The following is an 18,161-nucleotide window of genomic DNA, read 5'->3' as shown; positions in this document are numbered from 1 at the left end:
CTGCAGGAGATAACATGTTTTGTTGTAATTTCTATCCATACCCAAAGAAACTCCTCATATTGACTCTGGTAATCATCCGAATCCATCATCTTCTCCATGTCTTCACATAAGCAGTTCATTTTTTCTTCTATTCTCGAATAAAGATGAGACCCTTCTCTCGGCTGTAGTGAAGCCTCAATCATCCACATAAAATTGTTAAATGAATATGATGTCCATAATCGTTACTGCATCCATGGTGGTCTAAGATTCCTTCTTTTGTTCCAAAAGAGTAGTGATCCTTTAGTATTTATGGGAGATAAGAAACCATTGTGTCTAACTAGCCTCAAAAACATTCCGACAACACAGAACAACCGAGTTGTCTGAAGATAACACTCAACCATTAAGGAGACAATAGACTCACTGATTAGGGAGAAACTGAACTCATCGAAGATCTGATCCAACTCCCATACCAGCGCACTGAACTCGGTTATTTTATTTATTTATTTTACCTATATATCCAATAAAGATGTATAAGAGTATTTTACCCTTTTAATGAATAATATTTTTTGGAAAATGTTTTTTTAGTGAAGATAAACATGATTAATTACCAGTAACTAGATTCTGACCCACCTTTTAAAGGGCGGGTATATTTTGTTTTTTAAATTAATTTTCATATTTGTGTTTTCTTTGTGATTATATTTATATTTTTCTTTGTAATCATATTTGTGTATAAATATTAATTAAAATATATTTATTAAATAATAGCAATTTAAAAATTGATCTGGTATATTGCCAGTCGAACCCGCCAACCCGGAGTTTCAATTTTGTTTATATGACCCGTGGGTTGGCGGGTTCGACCGGCAATATACCAGATCAATTTTTAAATTGCTATTATTTAATAAAAATTTGATTAAGATTTATACACAAATATGATTACAAAGAAAAATACAAATATAATCACAAAGAAAACACAAATATGAGAATAAAATTAAAACAAAAAACATATCCGCCCTTTAAAAAACGGCTCAGAATCTAGTTTAATATTAATTTGATAGAATGATCTCTTAAATAAATGAAATATATAGTTGGAAATGATATTTATCAATATCATATTTCTTTTTTAATATAATAGATATATTAAGTTATATGGGTTAATAAGACCCGTTAATTTTAAATATAACTATGTTTAGGAAATGGATCTTACTAAAGTGCCTATTTAAAACTCATTGAATGAGTCTGAATGATTATTCATTTTTATTTAAAAATCATTTTAATTTTTTTTTAACTTAAATCATTTGAAACTTGATAAGCAAACTCATTTTAACATCCCTTGTAAACCGCATGAAGGAAACCACTCAAAATGATTCATTCACTCAATTCATTATATTGTTGAGGAAAGATGTATCTTATAAAGGAAACCGACTTATTATATACAACAATTAGGTACCTGCTTTGTGGCATGAAGCATGAAAAATATGATTACTTAGCCTTAGTTGTTGTATATATTAGTCGAGCATACATTAGTCATTTATTAAGGAGATAATAGACTCACTGATTAGGGAGAAACTAAACTCATCGAAGATCCGATCCGATCCAATCCCTGTACCAGCGCACTGAACTCGATTATTTTATTTATTTATTTTACGTATATATCCAATAAAGATGTATAAGAGTATTTTACCATTTTAATGAATAATATTTTTTGGAAAATATTTTTTAATGAAGATAAACATGATTAATTACCAGTAATGTTGTAAAAGTAAAAAAATTCCATATATATAAGTGAAACTCTTAACTGTTACAATTGTGATCATCCACGTATGTGGACACTAAGCACTCTTTCCTTTTTTATTTTGCTTTATCATCAGTATAGATGTCACTTTGTCTTTGTTTTTATCCTTAAATGTTACCGACATAAACAGCTATAAATAGGGAAGCTGTACTTGGTTATTTGATAATTAAAAAATCAAGAACATACCTCTTTTCTCACATCTCTCTCTCTCTCACGTACCATCACTCACCAAAAGGAAAAGTGGTCCCTCCCTTTGTGTGTGATTGGTAGATATTAGAGTAATTGAGAGTAAATAAAAGTGGAGTAATTAGGAGGAAAAGAAAAAGTGGGAATTGGAGTAAAAGAGAGTTAAAAAAAAGATGATGTGATTGGTAGTGTGTTAGAGTAAATGAGAGTAAATGAGAGTAAAAGAAAATAAATGAATTAAATAAAAACTTAACATTTATTCATAAAAACATAAGATGACAAAAAATATTAATAAAAATGTTAAAAATTGCATATTGCATAAAATTATAATATATAAAATAATAGAAAATATTACAATACAAAAAAAATTGACATTAAAGAAATGAACATTAAAATTACAATAAGTTAATAACGACGTCGAGGTCTACGTTGATTAGCGGCCCATATTTATTCAGCAATCTGATCACGAACTATTTGCATATACGTCCCAGCTTCTGATTCTTCTTCGCCTCTCAAAGTATTATCTTCATCATGTTCATTATTCTCAATATTTTCTGCTGCTTCATCATCATTCTCGATATCAATGTTGTCGAAGTCAGAGTCTTGAAAATTATGCTGACGAATAAAATTATGCAAACCCATCGTAGCGAATATTACACTTCTTTGCGTGGCAATTAATATAGCCACAAATGCATAATCAAATATACATTTTTATATATACAAATATGATATATTTAAATGATATTCTAATTAAATATAAATCATGTATATATAAAAATTTAATTAGGTATTTACATGTAGAACATACCTTTAAAATTTGGCTGTTTTGTTTTGGAAATGAACTGCTTGAACAATAATACATAATTTTAGCCAAAGTTTAAGAAAAAAAAACAATACAGAACTTTAGTTTTTTTTGTTGGAATCGAGAATTGAAAGAAGAAGAATAACAATTGTATTCGTGTGAATGGTGTGTGAATGGTGTGGAGAGGAGAGAAGTCTGAGTTGGTATTTATAAAATATTTAAATAAAAAAAAAACTAAAAGATATCCATTTCCAGATTTCAGCTGGATTTCATCTGGATAAGATGGAGGAAAAAATCTCGCCAGCATTGGTGATAATAGGTGAAAAATTTATTACTTTTGTTTTCCTAATTTTCACCTGATTGGTTTCTTTTTGGTGGGATCCAGCAATATTACTTTTCCACCACTTATCTTTTACTCTATTAGTGCTATTCAATCAGACACTTTCTCATATATCTCTCTCTCCCATCGACAGTATATATATTTAATAATTACAAAACCTTTGCTTCACTTTGTTATTTATAACACGTTATCAGCACGACGAGCTCTCTTATACCAACTGTTCTTAAACCAAGCAACCAAGGTGATGTTTAAATTTATGTCTTTCAATATATTTAATTTATTTAAATTTTTTATTTATTATTCCGGAGTGAGAGGCTAGGCCTTCTCCGTTTATTTTCCGGGATGATAGGCGTTGCCTTTCCCGACTGATCGTTAAGATAGGCTATGCCTTCACGATCAGAGAAACACGTGGTAGGTTTTACCTCCGTGAATAAAGGTCAAAAATGGTAGGCTTGGCCTCCTGGACCTTAAAATAAGAAAAGATCAAAATGGTAGGCTTGGCCTCCTGGATCTTGAAAATAAAGTCAACATGGTAGGCTTGGCCTCCTCGGACTTTGAAAAATGATCGCTATGGTAGTCCATGACTCCTCGGATCATTTGGTGGGCTGGGCCCCCAATTTTATTTATGCTATTTAAATTTCTGCAATTTAAGTTTACGCAATTTAATTTTTGCATTTATTTTATGCATTTAAATTCTCGTCTATATTATATTATTATTTTATGAATACAGTAATCATGTCAAATTTGACAAAGTTCGAAATTAATGCCCTGGATATTACGGGAAATAATTATTTGACCTGGGCAGTAGGTGCAAAAATACACCTAAGAGGTAGCGGGCTTTTGGAAACCATCGATAATACTAAAACGGTGTCGGATGAGAAAAAGGCTAAAGCCATGATATTTTTACGACACCACATACATGATGGTTTAAAAGATGAATATATTACAAAAGAGGATCCTGGGGACCTCTGGCAATCTCTTAAAGAGAGGTTTGATCACCAAAAGTATGTGATCTTACCAAAAGACAAACACGAGTGGATCCATATTTGGTTCCAGGACTACAAAAGTGTAAGTGAGTTTAATTCCGCTATGTTCGAAATTACTTCAAGGATGATGTTATGTGGAGAGAAAATAAGCGATTATGATATGATCGAGAAAACTCTCTCCACGTTCCATCCTGAGAATGTAGTCCTGCAGCAACAGTACCGGGTGAATGGATTTAAGCGTTACTCGGAGTTGATGCAAATCCTTCTTGTAGCGGAACAAAATAAACAACTCGTGTTGTTAAACCATCAGGCTCGTCCCACTGGATCTGCTCTATTCCCCGAAGTGAATGTTGCATCATTCAGTTATGATAATTGGAGAGGACGAGGACGTGGACGTGGTCGAGGTCAAAATCATGGTCATGGGAGAGGACGAGGAAGAAGATTCCGTCCGTCTGATGAAAGAAATAAAAAGGACTTCCACGAGAATGAAAGGGGCCGAGATGATAAAAGGCAAACAGAAAAGGTTTGCTACAGATGTGGCATGAAAGGTCATTGGGTACGTACTTGTCGTACGCCAAGACACTTAGCCGATCTGTATAGAGAATCCCAAAAGGGAAAAGAGAAAAGTGGAGGTGAAACGAATTTCATCTCTGATGAACCCGGGCCATCCTTTCACGGTTTAAATGATGATACTCATCTTGACGTATCAGATTTTTTGGTTGAGCCAGAAAATATCGATGTGTGATATAAGATCGATGTGATATAAGTTTACTGTATAATAGTATCGTTATCTTTCGTTTGTAAAATAGATGTTATGTTTCATGTTTAATATTTTATGTTTAATAATGTACGTTTTATAAATATTTTAAATTCAGAAAGAATGCCAGACTTTGAGACTTTGGATGGAGATATGTGCTTGGCGGATAGTGCGTCAACGCACACGATAATTAAAGATAAGAAATATTTCTCGAGTCCCAAAATGAAAGATTACGCTGGAAGCGTAAGTACAATATCTGGTAATGCAAAGATTATTATGGGCTATGGAAGAAAGAAATTTTCAATGCCAGGGGGAACGATATTTGAAATAAGTGATGCATTGTATTCCCCCGAGTCTTATAGAAACTTGTTAAGTTTTAAGGATATCCGAAAGAATGAGTATCATATTGAGACTATGAGTAAAGATGGCATTGAATTTCTTTGCATTAAGTCCGAGAGGAAACATATATTGGAAGAGCTAAGAATGTTATCCTCTGGACTATATTGTACAAAAATAAACATGACTGAGTCCTATGCCGTGGTAAATATGAAGTTTACTGATACATTTAAAATCTGGCATGAGAGGCTAGGACATCCTGGTTTAGTCATGATGAGAAAGATATTGCAGAACTCGAATGGTCATCCGTTGAAACACGGAAAAGTTTTGCAAACGGGCGAGTTTACATGTAAAGCATGTTCTCAAGGAAAGTTTATAACTCGGCCATCACCAGCAAAAGTTGGCAATGAATCACCAATGTTTTTAGAAAGAATACATGGTGATATATGTGGGCCGATTCACCCACCGTGCGGGCCATTTAAGTATTTCATGGTATTGATTGACGCATCTACTAGATGGTCAAGTGTGTGTCTTTTGACAACACGAAATACGGCTTTCGCAAAGTTCATTGCCCAAATAATAAAGCTGAGAACGCAGTTCTTAGAGTATGCCATTAAGAAAGTAAGGCTTGATAATGCTGGTGAGTTTACATCGCAAGCCTTTGATGATTATTGTATGTCAATGGGGATTGATGTAGAGCATCCAGTTCCCCATGTGCATACACAAAATGGCATGACCGAGTCGTTGATAAAACGGTTGCAGTTGATTGCAAGACCGTTAGTCTTGAGAACAAAACTCCCAATTTCTGTATGGGGTCATGCTATTTTGCATGCGGCTGCACTGATTCGGTTGAGACCAAGTGCATATCATAAGTACTCCCCATCACAATTGGCATCTGGGCAAGAGCCAGATGTATCCCATCTCCTTGTCTTTGGTTGTGCAGTCTATGTTCCGATAGCTCCGCCACAAAGAACAAAAATGGGCCCACAAAGGAGATTGGGAATATATGTGGGTTATACGTCACCAAGTATAATAAGATATCTGGAACCGGTAACTGGTGATATGTTTACGGCAAGATTTGACGATTGCCATTTTAATGAGTATGAATTTCCAGCATTAGGGGGAGGAATTAGAGAAATTCCTAAAGAGATTACATGGTGTACACAGTCGTTGTTACACCTTGATCCCCCTACGAATCAAAGAGAGCTGAAAGTTCAGAGAATTGTGCATTTGCATAAATTGACAAACCAGTTACCAGATGCGTTTACAGATACAAGAAGGATGACGAAATCATATATACCCGCTGAAAATGTTCCATCAAGAGTTGTTGTTTCTGGGGAACAAACTGATGGAAACAAAATAAATGAACCTGGGGTTCAGTTAAAGAGGGGGAGACCAGCGGGTTCGAAAGATAAAAATCCCCGAAAGAAAAAGAAATTGGTTGAGCAAAGTGAAAAGGTTCCAGAAGAACCTGATATTGAAAAATGTCTGAAAGAAGGCATAAGTGAAACGGTTCAAGAAGAACCAAATAAAGATAAGGATCCAGATGATGAGGAGGGAACAGAAAAGTATGAGATTTCCATCAACTACGCCCTTGATCAAAAGTTATTGATCAGAAATAAAATAAAAGATGTTGATGGAATGTTCTCCTTTTCTGTGTCCAAAGAAATGATCACGAAAGTGATGATCCCGATCTAAGGTCCATTTTAGAATGTCAGAAAAGACATGATTGGGAGGAGTGGAAGAAGGCCATTCAAATTGAATTACTCTCCCTGAATAAAAGAAATGTCTTTGGACCTATTGTCATAACGCCCGAGAATATAAATCATGTTGGGTATAAGTGGGTATTCGTGAGAAAAAGAAATGAAAAGAATGAAGTAACATGATATAAAGCCCGATTAGTAGCCCAAGGTTTTTCTCAGAGACCGGGAGTTGATTTTGAGGAAACATATTCCCCGGTAATGGATACAATTATGTTTAGATTTTTGATGAGCCTTGCGGCGTCAAAAGTCTTGAAATGCATCTCATGGACGTTGTGGCAGCTTATTTGTATGGATCGTTGGATAATGATATATATATGAGACTCCTTGAAGGATTGAAAATGCCAGGGGCATTGAAAGAAAAATCCAGGGAGGTATGTTCGGTCAAGTTACAGCGATCATTCTACGGATTAAAGCAATCCGGACGCATGTGGTACAATCACTTAAGTGACTATCTCTTGAGTAAAGGATATGTGAACAATGCGATATGTCCATGTGTTTTTGTTAAGAAATCGTCATCTGGCTGTGATTATCGCTGCATATGTAGATGACCTGAACATGATTGAAACTCAAAAGGAGTTTGATGATGCTCGAACTCATATGAAAGAGGAGTTCGAAATGAAAGATCTCGGTAAGACAAAGTTTTGTCTTGGCCTCCATATAGAACATCTCCGAGAAGGAATATTTGTGCATCAATCAAACTATACGAAAAGGTTATTGAAACGCTTTCGTATGGACCAAGCGAATCCTTTGAGTACTCCAATGGTTGGTAGATCTCTCAATGTTGAGAGTGATCCTTTTAGGCTCTGTGAAGATAGCGAGAAGATATTAGGTCCTGAAGTACCTTATATGAGTGCTATCGGTGGGCTTTTATACCTGACAAACTGTACCAGGCCTGATATTGCTTTTGCAACCAACCTTTTAGCAAGATATAGCTCTGCTCCTACTCACAGGCATTGGAACGGAATAAAACATTTGTTCCGTTATTTACAAGGTACAATTGATTTAGGATTAATGTATTTTAGAAAACCCGAGTTTGGTATGGTTGGTTTTGCAGATGTAGGATATTTATCAGATCCTCATAAGGCTCGATCGCAAACTGGCTATGTTTTTACAATTGGTGGAACCGCGATCTTTGGCGGTCCCAGAAACAAACTCTGGTTGCAACTTCATCAAATCATGCAGAAACTATTGCGCTTCACGAAGCATGTCGAGAATGTGTGTGGTTGAGGTCAATGAGTCACCACATACAAGATTCAAGCGGAATAGTTAACAAGAAAGAGCCGACGAAAGTTTTTGAAGATAACTCGGCTTGCGTCGCTCAACTCAAAGAAGGATATATTAAGAGCGACATAACAAAGCACACCCCTCCAAGATTTTTCTCGTATATTCGGGAACTCGAGAAAAATAAAGAAGTGGACATCGAATATGTACGGTCATGCGACAATCCGGCTGACTTGTTCACCAAAGCTCTTCCAACTACAACATTCCGAAAACATGTCTACGGTATCGGAATGCGACATTTGTGTGACTTATAAAGAAAGAGCTATGTCCATTATTCTCAGGGGGAGATTACGTCGGTGTACTCTTTTTCCCTTGTCATGTTATCCCATTGGGTTTTTCCATGACTAGGTTTTTAATGAGGCACTACGTAATATAATGTGGATGATCAAGGGGGAGTGTTACAATTGTGATCATCCACGTATGTGGACACTAAGCACTCTCTCCTTTTTCATTTTGCTTTATCATCAGTACATATGTCACTTTGTCTTTGTCTTTATCCTCAAATATTACCGACATAGACAGCTATAAATAGGGAAGCTGTACTTGGTTATTTGATAATTAAAAAATCAAGAACATACCTCTTTCCTCACATCTCTCTCTCTCTCACGTACCATCACTCACCAAAAGGAAAAGTGGTCCCTCCCTTTCTCATATATCTCTCTCTCCCATCGACAGGATATATATATCTATACTATTATTTATAAAGTGATTTTGCTTATGTGTCATGTTCTCCATGATTTTAGGTAATTTTATTTATTTGTCATATTTTAGGATGAATCATTAATTTTAGTAATATCATTATTTAAAACTCTATCTTATTTCTTATATATATATGTACATATTTAAAGATATTTAAGATGAATAATTATTAAATGTATATTAACAAATTCTATCTATCTATACTATTATTTATGAAGTGATTTTGCTTATGTGTCATGTTCTCCATGATTTTAGGTAATTTTATTTATTTGTCATATTTTAGGATGAATCATTAATTTTAGTAATATCATTATTTAAAACTCTATCTTATTTCTTATATATATGTACATATTTAAAGATATTTGAGATGAATAATTATTAAATGTATATTAACAAATTCTAACAATAATATCATATTGATATTTAATTTATGATTTTAATAGTTAACTTTGTCTATAATTAATTAATGATTTTATGAAGTGATTTTGCTTATGTGTCATGTTCTCCATGATTTTAGGTAATTTTATTTATTTGTCATATTTTAGGATGAATCATTAATTTTATTAATATCATTATTTAAAACTCTATCTTATTTCTTATATATATATGTACATATTTAAAGATATTTGAGATGAATAATTATTAAATGTATATTAACAAATTCTAACAATAATATCATATTGATATTTAATTTATGATTTAATAGTTAACTTTGTCTATAATTAATTAATGATTCTAATTTTAATAGTTCTAAATTTTATATATATCCACAAACGTATATATATATATATAAAATCCACTTACAATTCACTTACATCTATTAGAAAATTTTAATAGTAATTTGACAATTTTTTTATATATCCACTGAATATTAAAATTTAAATAACCATCAAGTTACTTTTCCAAAAAAACATTGAGGAAAAAACTTATATTATTGTTTTAAGTTTTTAATAATTTAAAATTTTAATAAATATTGGAACGTAAAAATGAAAAAAAAAATTGACACTTGCTTTACATATCAACGGTATAATATATATCTTAAACGCAAATCATTGAATATTAAAGTTCAAATATGAATCAGATTACTCTTCTAGAAAAGCCATCACGGAAAAAAAAAAATTTTGTTGAGGATGTGTGTACGTAATACTTATTTTTGTTGAAGATGTGTGTATGTATTACTCATATAGTGACGAATAATATTAAGATAGAGTTTGTTTGGTATTAAAAACTAAATATAAGATAAAAATAACTATAATATTATTGCTAGAATTTGACGTACAATATCAATAATCTAAAAACACACAATACAAATTTTGATTATTTGTCATATACTTATAGTTTTGACTCATGAGTCATCAATTTAAATTTATAATATTCTCTAAAATTTATTAAATAATTAGAAATAAGAATTAGGACAGAATTCTAGATATTTTGTATGACCCAATATTTAAAATCATATTTGTTATATGATATGTAGTGTAATATACATCAATCAAAGAGGTTTTAGTTAATGAAAAATATATCATATGTAAATACTTTACTGCATACATAATAAATTAGACGTCATTGTACTAATTAAAACTTTAAGATTTTCATAATTCTCAAACAAATAATACTAACAAACTAAGTTCTATATGTATGGTGCCGTTAAAATAATTTCATTTATTATAAATATAATATGTATTGTATTGTTAACACATGTATAAATAATTAAGTAAATAGAAGTAAAAGTTAGAAAAATCTAAAAATATATCTTAAAATTTTATGTATTATATTATATTAAATATTCTACTTAAAGCAATTTATAAAATAATATTTTTTATAGAATATGTGGCTTATCTTTCTGTCAATTTATTTTTTCAACAAATTTAATTTATCAAACTATTATAAATTTTAAATATATACAAAACTATTTATTATAAGTAATATTTAAATGCTACTGTTCCACGATATCGCGGGAAGTCATCTAGTATTTAATAATTACAAAACGTTTGCTTCACTTTGTTATTTATAACATTAACAATCCCTTTTTCTTTTTTTTCATTACTTTTAGGGCATCCGCATTAGTGAACCCCTTGATGGGGTTCATAAGATTTTTTTATTATTTTTTTGGTGAGACCGTGAACAGTGATTAACCTCTATCTATTGTGCATCTGCATTAGTGAATCCGAAAAATGAGTTCTTAGGAATAAAATAATATATAATTTTTTTTTTGTTTTTAATACTTTGAGGATTCATAAATAAAATATATATTAATTTTTTTAAAAGTTTTGATTCAATAGAATGATTATTGATTACATAAATATTTTTTTTAAGTTTTTATTCAATACATTGACAATTGACCAACATACAAAGATTATTCATCAACATTACCAAATTTTTACCATATATTTTCAACTAAATCAGCTTTTAAACGAGCATGTATCTGTGAATCCCGAACCTCATTGCGAATGACACGGCTGATATTACCGATATTAAAACTTGTTGTGCCTTGCACCTGGGAACTTCTGCTTGACTCTCCTGTCTCGAACTCAGATGTATCAATTTGACCGTATCCGCTTCGTTCGTTCTCTACTATCATATTGTGCAATATGACACAAGTTCTCATAATCTTTCCTATCTTTTTCTTGTCCCATAGTAGAGCTGGGTTTCTAACTATTGCAAACCTCGATTGCAATACTCCAAAAGCACGTTCAACATCTTTTCTGGTGGATTCTTAATGTTCAGCAAATAGTGATGCTTTAGGACTTTGAGGAAGTGAGATGGATTGGATAAATGCTGCCCAATTCGGATATATTCCGTCAGTAAGATAGTACGCCATACGATAAGTGTGGTTGTTGACCTTGAAATTAACTTTCGGTGCTCGGCCTTCTTCAATGTCTTTGAAAACTGGTGATCGATCAAGAACATTGATATCGTTGAGGGTGCCAGGTAATCCAAAAAATGCGTGCCATATCCAAAGATCTTGTGATGCCACAGCCTCTAAGACAATTGTCGGCTTTCCTGAACCACGTGCGTACTGCCCTCTCCAAGCCCTTCGGCAGTTTTTCCACTCCCAATGCATACAATCGATGCTGCCTATCATCCCTGGAAACCCGCGTACCTCTCCAATATCGAGTAATCGTTCAAGATCCTCCGCTGTAGGTCTTCTTAGAAACTCTTCGCCAAACAATTGTATTATCCCATCTGTGAAATTTTCCAAACATAATCATGCAGTACTTTCACCAAGTCGGAGATATTCGTCATACATATCTCCCGATTGACCATATGAGAGCATACGTATAGCTTGCCATACACTTTTAAAGTGCAGATAGCCCGTACCTTTCATGACCATTTCTTCTTTGCTGAAAGTATGGAACTTCAGTGCTTAGGCGTTCAACAATGCGAAGGAACAATGGCCTGTTCATTCGAAAACGCCGCCTAAACATTTCTGGTTGGTATGTTGAATTTTCGTTGAAATAGTCGTTCCATAGTTGATTGTGTCCTCTTTTCCGCTCTCTTTCGATATAAGCTCGTCTCTTGGCTTTTTGATTTACCATTGCGTCAATGTAGTTATCAACTACTTCGTCGACCATTTCTTCTATAGCTTCATCTGCTTCATCACTTGATGAGTAAGTGATTTCTTCACTTGAAGACATTGTTAAAGCAATTCACCGAGATTTTATTTCTCTTTTTCTTCCTACAAATGGCAAAACGAAGAAATTTTATATCTTTATAAAGTTTTATATCTTTATAGAATTTTTTTTATCTTTATAGAATTTTTATATGATTATAGAATTTTTATATGATTATAGAAATTTTATATCTTTATAAAGTTTTATATCTTTATAGAATTTTTATATCTTTATAGAATTTTTATATGATTATAGAAATTTTATATCTTTAAAAAGTTTTATATCTTTATAGAATTTTTATATGGTTATAGAAATTTTATATCTTTAAAAAGTTTTATATCTTTATAGAATTTTTATATCTTTAAAGAATTTACATAGTTGCATTTTTATATCTTCATAGAATTTTTAATACATATAGTTATATTTTTAATACATATAGTTATAAAGTGAACATTTATGTTAGAAAAAAAAAAGTGAGAAAGTTACTAGAATAGCAAAGACAAAGGAGATCAGAGTTTGTTGCAAAGTGACCAATGAGATATGCTTGTTGCAAAGAGTTTGTTGCACAAAGATAAATGAGAGAAATCAAAGTTTGTTGCACAAATGAGAGAAATGAGAGTTTGGTGCACAAAGAGAAAGCAAAGACATAGTTATATATAGAGTTTTGGTGACACCCGTGAGTATCAAACATACATGATTGAGAGACATATCGGGTACATACACCCGTGAGTACAAAACAGAAGAAATAAACTAAACATACATGATTGTTTAAAGCCGTGATGGAAAGAGAAGTGTAGAAACAAATAAAATCTACACTTTCCCGTGATTGAAACAGACCTACACTACTACCCGTGCCTCATAATACAAACAGACTGAACAAGGATCCACCTCCACACGCATCCACCTCCACACGCATCCACCTCCTGCAATCGCGACCTGCAAAAAAAGAACACAACAGATTCAATAAACAAGTAAAGAAGAACAGATTCAAACAAGTTTAGATTCAAACAAGTATAACAGAACATATTCAAACAAGTTCAGATTCAAACAAGTATAAAAATAAGCAACTAACCAAATCAGAGCATTTCAGATATGAGCTTTTTTTTCAGACACACTTCTTCATCAGAAAGTGTCTCAACTTTTCTGCCTAGGAGGCGTTCAAGGACCTTCTGTTTGGAGATGTTTTTTTTTTCTGCTAGTATGGTCTCTATCTTATCAAAAGCTGCTTCTTTCCCGTGCTTCTTGCGTTTGGCTGCCTTTATACCAGGAGGCCTCACATCTTCCTCCTCACCGACCTCCTCCACAGGGTCCTTCCTTTTCTCCTTCGCACCTTCTTTGGAGAGAACGTTTGATCTCCATTTTTGATCAAACCTCAGTTCCCTCCAACAATGTTCCATGGTGAACTTGACTTTATAGTCATTCAAGAAGATGTCATGGGCCGCCTTCATGACATCATTCTCATTAGTGCCACTCGCTTGCTCCCTCAATGCGGTTTCATGGCTTCCGACAAACCGGTTAACCTGCTCATTCACTCTTCCCAACCTCTGCTTACATTGACCCCATGGTCTAGGAACGGAGCCAACGAGCTGAGGGCTAGCATTGAAGTACTCTTCAATTCTCTTCCAAAACGCCCCTGCCTTCTGGTCAGTACTCACTATGGGATCCTTGCTAGTGTTCAACCAAGCACTGATCAGCACCACGTCTTCCTTGGTTGTCCACTTTCGCCTTTCCACCGGTTTAGGAACCTCAGAACACCCTATGTCTATTGTTTCACTGCTCTGGGAAGCTATTAGGGAAAAAGGATCCATTTTGGTTTGCGATGTATTTTCAGAGTTGGTTTCGGTTTTAAAGTTTGTGTGTGTTTGAGATGTGGTTTGTGTGTTTTAAGATGAGGATTTCCTATGTTTTAAACTAGTTTTGGCTTTCAAAGGACAACAAATTAAACATACTCTAACAACCAACAATTCATTATACTTAATTACACTACAACTAGTTGACAGAGAGCATTCATTATACACATCAAATCAGTTTTAAGCAACTCGACCATTCATTACGCAACTAACCAAAATACAATTAATGAAAAAAATCCAAGTTCAGCTGTACTACGATTTCTACTTTACCTACTTCAGTTCAGTTGCACTTCTACTATACCTAGTTCAAGTCTAGTTAATTACACTACAACTACAATAAATGTTCTAGTTCAAGTTTAGTGTTACCTTTTGTTTTTAGTCGAAGCAGACCTTCTCCAAGTGCCCAACCTGCACAGTGAGGTTATAAACCTCAGCGTTGAGGTGATCAACAACCCCCGTGAGGCCTTTAACCTCTGCCTGGACATGGAAACAAATAGAGACAATGTGTTAGTGAAGTAATAAAATGAAAACAAAAATATGACAGAGAAAATAAAATCTAAAGAAAAAAATGACAAACAAATAGAGACAAGACTATACCTCCAGTCCCTCAATCTGTTGTTTGAGCTCCGGTACCCACTTGATCAGCTGCTCAGCCTCCTCCACACGCTTAGTCAGGATTTCGAGTTGCTCCTGGACACCAATCACCCAAGGCTGCCGATAATGTAACCCATCACCCTTGTTGACAACAAAAACACAAACAGATAACAGAAACAAATAGTATAACAGATAAAAAAACACAAACAGATATGCTAGAAGAACCGCTTACCTCGTAGTGAATGCACGAAGAACCGCTTGCCAGGAAGAGTGTCGTAGTGGTCCTTCCCCCTCACCTCGTTAATTATCCTCCCACCACAGGGACACCTCGTCGGAATCCCATACTCCGAATCAGCCACGTATCCCACCATATTCATGTACTCCATTTGCCTCTTTGCCTCTCTTTTATCTTCTGTGGGATCCATCTGTAACAAAAAAGAGAACAAGATGAACAGTTAATAAAGAAACCACAAACTCGAGTAAAAAAGAAACCACAAACCGCATGACAATTTAAAACCGCATGACAATTTCAAACCATAAATCAAAACCCACATATCAATTTCGAACCCTCCCTCGAAACCCCCAAATCGATTTTGAATCACTGAGCCCTAATCGTTTAAATTAAAGGGTAATCGTTTAAATCAAACGGTGAAACCCCTCGAAACTAACCTGAGATCGTCGAGGAGATAGTCCGGCGTCGATTAGATCGTCAAAAGCTCCGGGAGTCGGCGTCGCTTGAGAAATCGCCTCCGAGAGAGACAAACCCTAGTTTTCGAAAAGAGAAGAGAAAATGAGAGAGAGATCTCGATACCCTGTTTTCCTACGCGTTTACGCGATAGAGCGTGGTCACTGGAGGAGCGACGCGTGGCTTGAACCCGTATCATACGGGTTCACTCGGAAGGATCGGTTCATCGATTTAAACCCGATTTTTCATTTATTTTTCACGTTTGGGTCTATGAACTCGAGCCCACGAACTCGTCTAAATGTCTCAATGTACATGCCGTTAACAAGAATCTAAATATCTAAACAATGTCTCTCTATTGTTCAAATAAAAAATTCAATGTCTCCCAGTTCGCCACGTACAACCCGCTTATCGAGGTAAAAGGTGGCGAGTCTCAAATGCCTATTTTGTGCTTATCGTGTTTATCCTTTCATCCAACTTTTGGAGAGGATTTTTTTTTTTTTTTTCAAATTCTAAGGTCAAATTGCTTGCGACACGGAGAAGATTTCTTCTTGGCAGCTGCGATGTCGACGATTTCAATCCATCGGACTGAGCTGCTTAGAATCACGCACAATCGCTCGCGAATTTCTCGGCAGCGATATAGGAGAACTATTCCAGCATGGCGGATGTGAGTCAACCACCACTTTGTTCTTTTTATTTTGCTTGCAAGGGGTTTTGATTAGTTAGTTTTGATCAACTCAGGATGATCAATTCGAGATCTTCTGACGCGACTAAGAAGGACGAACTCTCTGTTAAGATTCCTCAAGTTGATCAATTAAGACCTGAGGGTTTGAGATTCGACCGTTTGCAGCCTCCTCCCGAGCCTGAGCAAGATCGATTGGATTTTGGTAAATTCGTAGCACGAGAAGCCATTCTTGATGAAGAATACTGGGTGAGTAACAACACCAATTCTTGATTCCGAACCCATCTTCTTGACTTGACTTGGTTCGAGTTTGTCATTAGACAGCAGCGTGGCTACGTGCAGAGAGTCACTGGGAAGATCGTGACAATGAAAGGTTTTTTTTAAGCCAAGAAAATGATCTCATTATTGACTGTATTGTTCGTGGTAGTAGTTTACAAGATTTTTGCGTTGATGTGTGATTAAAACTGTTCTTTATTAACACAGGTATGTTGACAACTTCAAAAGGAAATTTGCAGATCAGGTTATTGATTTTTCCCTCCCGTTTTGGTCTCTCTTTTTCCTTAACTGGGAGGATCGTTTCTTCAATCAATTACTTTTTCAGGAGTTCAATGCAATAAAAAGAAGATGCAATGGGCTCCAAAGCCAGAAATGTTCCTGTATCGTTGCGGTATAACTCTGTTTTCGAATTATATAGCTTTCTTATACACATACACTATGCTAGTTTATTCGACTTGTTTAATTTTTAGGACATATACGTTATGTTTGCTTGTTTAATTTTTAGGATTAATATTGTTTTGCTTTTCTTACCCTTTTACCTATTGTTGTTTGTATTATTCATCAGGTAAAGAAGGAAGAGAAGCACATTAAACGTTCTGTAATCAAAAGTGTGGTTGGGACGCTAGATTTGAACATTCGTTTTTTCTTGCAAGGAGAGACCTTTCCTGGGGTATATATACATCTTTCGTTTTGGTATTCAGTTTCTCGTCCTTTCCTTTGGCTATATCTGTAAAAAGCCTGCTAATAAGTTAACAATTACGTGTAGGAAAAGGTGAAGTCTCAATTGTTCTGCACCATTAACCGGGAAGGTTCAAATAGGTATGGTTATATTGCTAATCTATGTGTTGCCAAATCAGCACGCCGCCAGGGTATTGCTTGCAACATGTTACGTTTCGCTGTCGAATCAGCCAGATTGAGTGGTAATAACGCTGTCATGATTGTATCTTTAGCCATTAGAACGTTTCGGAGAGAATGATCTAAACCATGTGAGGTATGTATTTGTTTGTGCAGGAGTTGAGCAAGTATATGTTCATGTACATCGAAACAATTTAGTTGCTCAAGAACTATACCAGAAGACTGGTTTCGAGGTAAAACAAAACATCAAATTAATTACTCTGAAAATTGAGTTCTACGGACTTGAGACCAAAAATGTTGTGTTATGGTACCAGGTCGTTGAAATGGGACAGTCTCAATCATCAGATGATACATACTTGCTCCAGTACACAAGATGACTCACAAGAAACGATGCGTGTTGTCTCTTTTCCCTTTCTTTACTTTTTATTTCGGAGAATGGGATAATGGAACCAAAACGCAGAAAAGTGATTATTAATATGTTTGTATCATGTAATGTCTAAAAATGGAATGTATGTAGTAACTCAAAATTTCATGTACGATTGTTGTGGATAAATTTACATTAAGCTTTGGATTGAAACCACGAATATCTAGAAAAGGATTTAGACTTGAGTCAAAAAAAAAAAAGAAAAAAAAAAGAAAAGGATTTAGACTTTTACGTTGTACATTTTTTTTATTCGAAACAAACCA

General features: G+C 34.4%; 4 protein-coding genes and 1 long non-coding RNA gene across 5 annotated transcripts; 2 read left to right on the top strand and 3 right to left on the bottom strand.

The window, feature by feature from the left end:
* Positions 1–2,186: 2,186 nt before the first annotated feature.
* LOC108860893 (uncharacterized) lies at positions 2,187–2,929 on the bottom strand. The gene is made up of 2 exons (XR_001950759.2): positions 2,766–2,929; positions 2,187–2,572 (listed from the first exon to the last, which is right to left on the bottom strand). It is a non-coding gene; the product is annotated as an uncharacterized LOC108860893 (long non-coding RNA).
* Positions 2,930–3,834: 905 nt separating this feature from the next.
* On the top strand, positions 3,835–4,830 carry LOC130502033 (uncharacterized). Its single transcript, XM_056996852.1, has one exon. It carries the CDS (start codon positions 3,835–3,837, stop codon positions 4,828–4,830), a length of 996 nt encoding a protein of 331 aa, XP_056852832.1.
* A 6,471-nt stretch (positions 4,831–11,301) lies between these two features.
* LOC108858293 (uncharacterized) lies at positions 11,302–12,559 on the bottom strand. The gene is made up of 4 exons (XM_056996851.1): positions 12,253–12,559; positions 11,764–12,107; positions 11,588–11,699; positions 11,302–11,495 (listed from the first exon to the last, which is right to left on the bottom strand). The coding sequence occupies exons 1-4, from the start codon at positions 12,557–12,559 to the stop codon at positions 11,302–11,304; spliced, it is 957 nt and encodes a 318-aa protein (XP_056852831.1).
* A 293-nt stretch (positions 12,560–12,852) lies between these two features.
* LOC108858295 (glutathione S-transferase T3-like) lies at positions 12,853–15,205 on the bottom strand. Its single transcript, XM_056996850.1, has 2 exons — positions 14,983–15,205; positions 12,853–14,862 (listed from the first exon to the last, which is right to left on the bottom strand). Exon 2 carries the CDS (start codon positions 14,341–14,343, stop codon positions 13,612–13,614), a length of 732 nt encoding a protein of 243 aa, XP_056852830.1. The 5' UTR covers positions 14,344–14,862; positions 14,983–15,205; the 3' UTR covers positions 12,853–13,611.
* Positions 15,206–16,006: 801 nt separating this feature from the next.
* On the top strand, positions 16,007–18,058 carry LOC108805433 (uncharacterized). Its single transcript, XM_056996849.1, has 10 exons — positions 16,007–16,077; positions 16,179–16,328; positions 16,403–16,592; positions 16,664–16,716; positions 16,827–16,863; positions 16,945–17,010; positions 17,185–17,289; positions 17,386–17,539; positions 17,631–17,707; positions 17,789–18,058. Exons 1-10 carry the CDS (start codon positions 16,040–16,042, stop codon positions 17,849–17,851), a joined length of 933 nt encoding a protein of 310 aa, XP_056852829.1. The 5' UTR covers positions 16,007–16,039; the 3' UTR covers positions 17,852–18,058.
* Positions 18,059–18,161: the final 103 nt, after the last annotated feature.

Source organism: Raphanus sativus, unplaced genomic scaffold (genome assembly GCF_000801105.2).
Source record: "Raphanus sativus cultivar WK10039 unplaced genomic scaffold, ASM80110v3 Scaffold0392, whole genome shotgun sequence".
Classification (NCBI taxonomy): Eukaryota; Viridiplantae; Streptophyta; class Magnoliopsida; order Brassicales; family Brassicaceae; genus Raphanus; species Raphanus sativus.
This window is presented reverse-complemented; position numbering and strand designations above follow the sequence as displayed.

What these genes read in the sequence shown, in the direction of transcription:
- LOC108858295 (XM_056996850.1), bottom strand. Translation starts at nt 14,343, where the DNA reads ATGGATCCTTTTTCCCTAATAGCTTCCCAGAGCAGTGAAACAATAGAC.
- LOC108805433 (XM_056996849.1), top strand. Translation starts at nt 16,040, where the DNA reads ATGTCTCCCAGTTCGCCACGTACAACCCGCTTATCGAG. An exon ending in TTCTTGATGAAGAATACTGG is followed by an intron (nt 16,593 to 16,663) that starts GTGAGTAACAAC and finishes GTTTGTCATTAG; the next exon opens with ACAGCAGCGTGGCTACGTGC. An exon ending in CGAATCAGCCAGATTGAGTG is followed by an intron (nt 17,540 to 17,630) that starts GTAATAACGCTG and finishes TTGTTTGTGCAG; the next exon opens with GAGTTGAGCAAGTATATGTT.
- LOC130502033 (XM_056996852.1), top strand. Translation starts at nt 3,835, where the DNA reads ATGTCAAATTTGACAAAGTTCGAAATTAATGCCCTGGATATTACGGGA.
- LOC108858293 (XM_056996851.1), bottom strand. Translation starts at nt 12,559, where the DNA reads ATGTCTTCAAGTGAAGAAATCACTTACTCATCAAGTGATGAAGCAGAT. An exon ending in CTTTCAGCAAAGAAGAAATG is followed by an intron (nt 12,108 to 12,252) that starts GTCATGAAAGGT and finishes AAAATTTCACAG; the next exon opens with ATGGGATAATACAATTGTTT. An exon ending in TTTGGAGTATTGCAATCGAG is followed by an intron (nt 11,496 to 11,587) that starts GTTTGCAATAGT and finishes ACAATATGATAG; the next exon opens with TAGAGAACGAACGAAGCGGA.